This window comes from Aegilops tauschii, chromosome 3 (genome assembly GCF_002575655.3).
Source record: "Aegilops tauschii subsp. strangulata cultivar AL8/78 chromosome 3, Aet v6.0, whole genome shotgun sequence".
NCBI classification, from domain to species: domain Eukaryota; kingdom Viridiplantae; phylum Streptophyta; class Magnoliopsida; order Poales; family Poaceae; genus Aegilops; species Aegilops tauschii.
Window position 1 is genome coordinate 70,469,183 of NC_053037.3, and position 2,580 is coordinate 70,471,762.

The 2,580-nt window shown below is 43.3% G+C and overlaps 1 protein-coding gene across 1 annotated transcript in view; it reads left to right on the forward strand.

The window, feature by feature from the left end:
* The window catches only part of LOC141042271 (uncharacterized), a 2,072-nt gene extending 1,698 nt beyond the window's left edge, over nucleotides 1–374 (forward strand). Inside the window, exon 1 of the mRNA XM_073510031.1 lies at nucleotides 1–374. This exon is cut by the window's left edge and continues 1,698 nt beyond it. Within this exon, the coding sequence (XP_073366132.1) occupies nucleotides 1–104 (104 nt within the window). The 3' untranslated portion in view covers nucleotides 105–374.
* Nucleotides 375–2,580: the final 2,206 nt, after the last annotated feature.

Consider the following 2,580-nt stretch of genomic DNA (forward strand, 5'->3'; position numbering starts at 1 on the left):
CTCTTTCTTTTCTCTTCCAGCCCCCCGGCCCCTCTTTGATAAGGAAAGTTTTCATTTCTCAAATAAAAAATGACAAATATGGTTCGATGGCTCTTCTCTACTAACCACAAGGATATTGGGACTCTCTATTTCATCTTCGGTGCCATTGCAGGAGTGATGGGCACATGCTTCTCCGTACTGATTCGTATGGAATTAGCCCGACCCGGCGATCAAATTCTTGGTGGGAATCATCAACTTTATAATGTTTTAATAACGGCTCATGCTTTTTTAATGATCTTTTTTATGGTTATGCCGGCGATGATAGGTGGATTTGGTAATTGGTTTGTTCCGATTCTGATAGGTGCACCTGACATGGCATTTCCACGATTAAATAATATATCATTCTGGTTGTTGCCACCAAGTCTCTTGCTCCTATTAAGCTCAGCCTTAGTAGAAGTGGGCAGCGGCACTGGGTGGACAGTCTATCCGCCCTTAAGTGGTATTACCAGCCATTCTGGAGGAGCAGTTGATTTAGCAATTTTTAGTCTTCATCTATCAGGTATTTCATCAATTTTAGGTTCTATCAATTTTATAACAACTATCTTCAACATGCGTGGACCTGGAATGACTATGCATAGATTACCACTTTTTGTGTGGTCCGTTCTAGTGACAGCATTCCTACTTTTATTATCACTTCCGGTACTGGCGGGGGCAATTACAATGTTATTAACCGATCGAAACTTTAATACAACCTTTTTTGATCCTGCAGGAGGGGGAGACCCAATATTATACCAGCATCTCTTTTGGTTCTTCGGTCATCCAGAGGTGTATATTCTCATTCTGCCTGGATTTGGTATTATTAGTCATATCGTATCGACCTTTTCAAGAAAACCGGTCTTCGGGTATCTAGGCATGGTTTATGCCATGATAAGTATAGGTGTTCTTGGATTTCTAGTTTGGGCTCATCATATGTTTACTGTGGGCTTAGACGTTGATACGCGTGCCTACTTCACCGCAGCTACCATGATCATAGCTGTGCCCACAGGAATCAAAATCTTTAGTTGGATCGCTACCATGTGGGGAGGTTCGATACAATACAAAACACCCATGTTATTTGCTGTAGGGTTCATCTTTTTGTTCACCATAGGAGGGCTCACTGGAATAGTTCTAGCAAACTCTGGGCTAGACATTGCTCTACAAGATACTTATTATGTGGTTGCACATTTCCATTATGTACTTTCTATGGGAGCCGTTTTTGCTTTATTTGCTGGATTTTACTATTGGGTGGGTAAAATCTTTGGTCGGACATATCCTGAAACTTTAGGCCAAATCCATTTTTGGATCACTTTTTTTGGCGTTAATCTGACCTTCTTTCCCATGCATTTCTTAGGGCTTTCGGGTATGCCACGTCGCATTCCAGATTATCCAGATGCTTACGCCGGATGGAATGCTCTGAGCAGTTTCGGTTCTTATATATCCGTAGTTGGGATTCGTCGTTTCTTCGTAGTTGTCGCAATCACTTCAAGCAGTGGAAAGAACCAAAAATGTGCGGAAAGTCCTTGGGCTGTTGAACAGAATCCAACCACACTAGAATGGTTGGTACAAAGCCCTCCGGCCTTTCATACTTTTGGAGAACTTCCTGCGGTAAAAGAGACAAAAAGCTAAAAAAAACCTCTCCTAACTATGAAGGAAGTTTCATAGAGATAGGTGTGGGGAAATCAGTTCTTCATTTGAAGAGTTAGTTGGCTGGCCTACCGGCCCGCAGATTAGGTTGGCTTTTATCGCCAACTGAACTGCGTAACCAAAGCGATTTCTTCTTGGTGGAGATAGGTGGGTCCTGGTCCAACCTAAGTCAGTTCGAACCTGACGGGTCGTTCGTTCGTGTGGAGAATCTCTCTCCTTACTCAGGATTTCTTTATCTTCGAGGCGAGGCATATTCATATGTCGAAGAAGGGGGAAGTGTCTCCATTTACGCTCATAGAACCCGGAAAAAAGAATATACCGTCGTTTAAGGACCAAGGATGCGATGTGAGAAGCGTAGGTCGGAGTAGCAGGAGTATGCGACAAGCAGTTGCATGTTTGATGTGGGTTTGTAACGAGATGAATTAGAACACTTGGAATCCTCGCGGATATAGCTGCCACGAGGGCTCTTTCCCACTTAATAGATTCATTCCTTTGTTACGGCGGTTGAGGGTACCTGCCGTTCAGAGATGCTATCAGAGTAGGAAAGTTAGCCAAGTTATCCTGCCTAGTTTAGATAAAGCACCCCGATCATACCAGACGCAACCCGATCATTGTATACATAACATAGTGGAATTTGAGTCAATTCTCTCTGCCTTTCCCATTTCCAATTCAAAAACCACTAGGCATAGAAGGAAACCTTTCCCGGTAGAAGGTTCTCAGTAATCAGCAGTGGGAATAAGCCCTTCCAGTCTTTTTCGCCTAAGAAGGTTTTGGAGGAGGAACCTATGGGAACGGCAGTCCTGCATCGAGATTATTAGTTGCTTACCGCTGCACATTTTATCAAGATCAACCTGTGGGAATAGCCGTCCCTTCCTTACCAAAGAAAGAAAAAAGGAATGACGCGGTCTGGTTTACAAG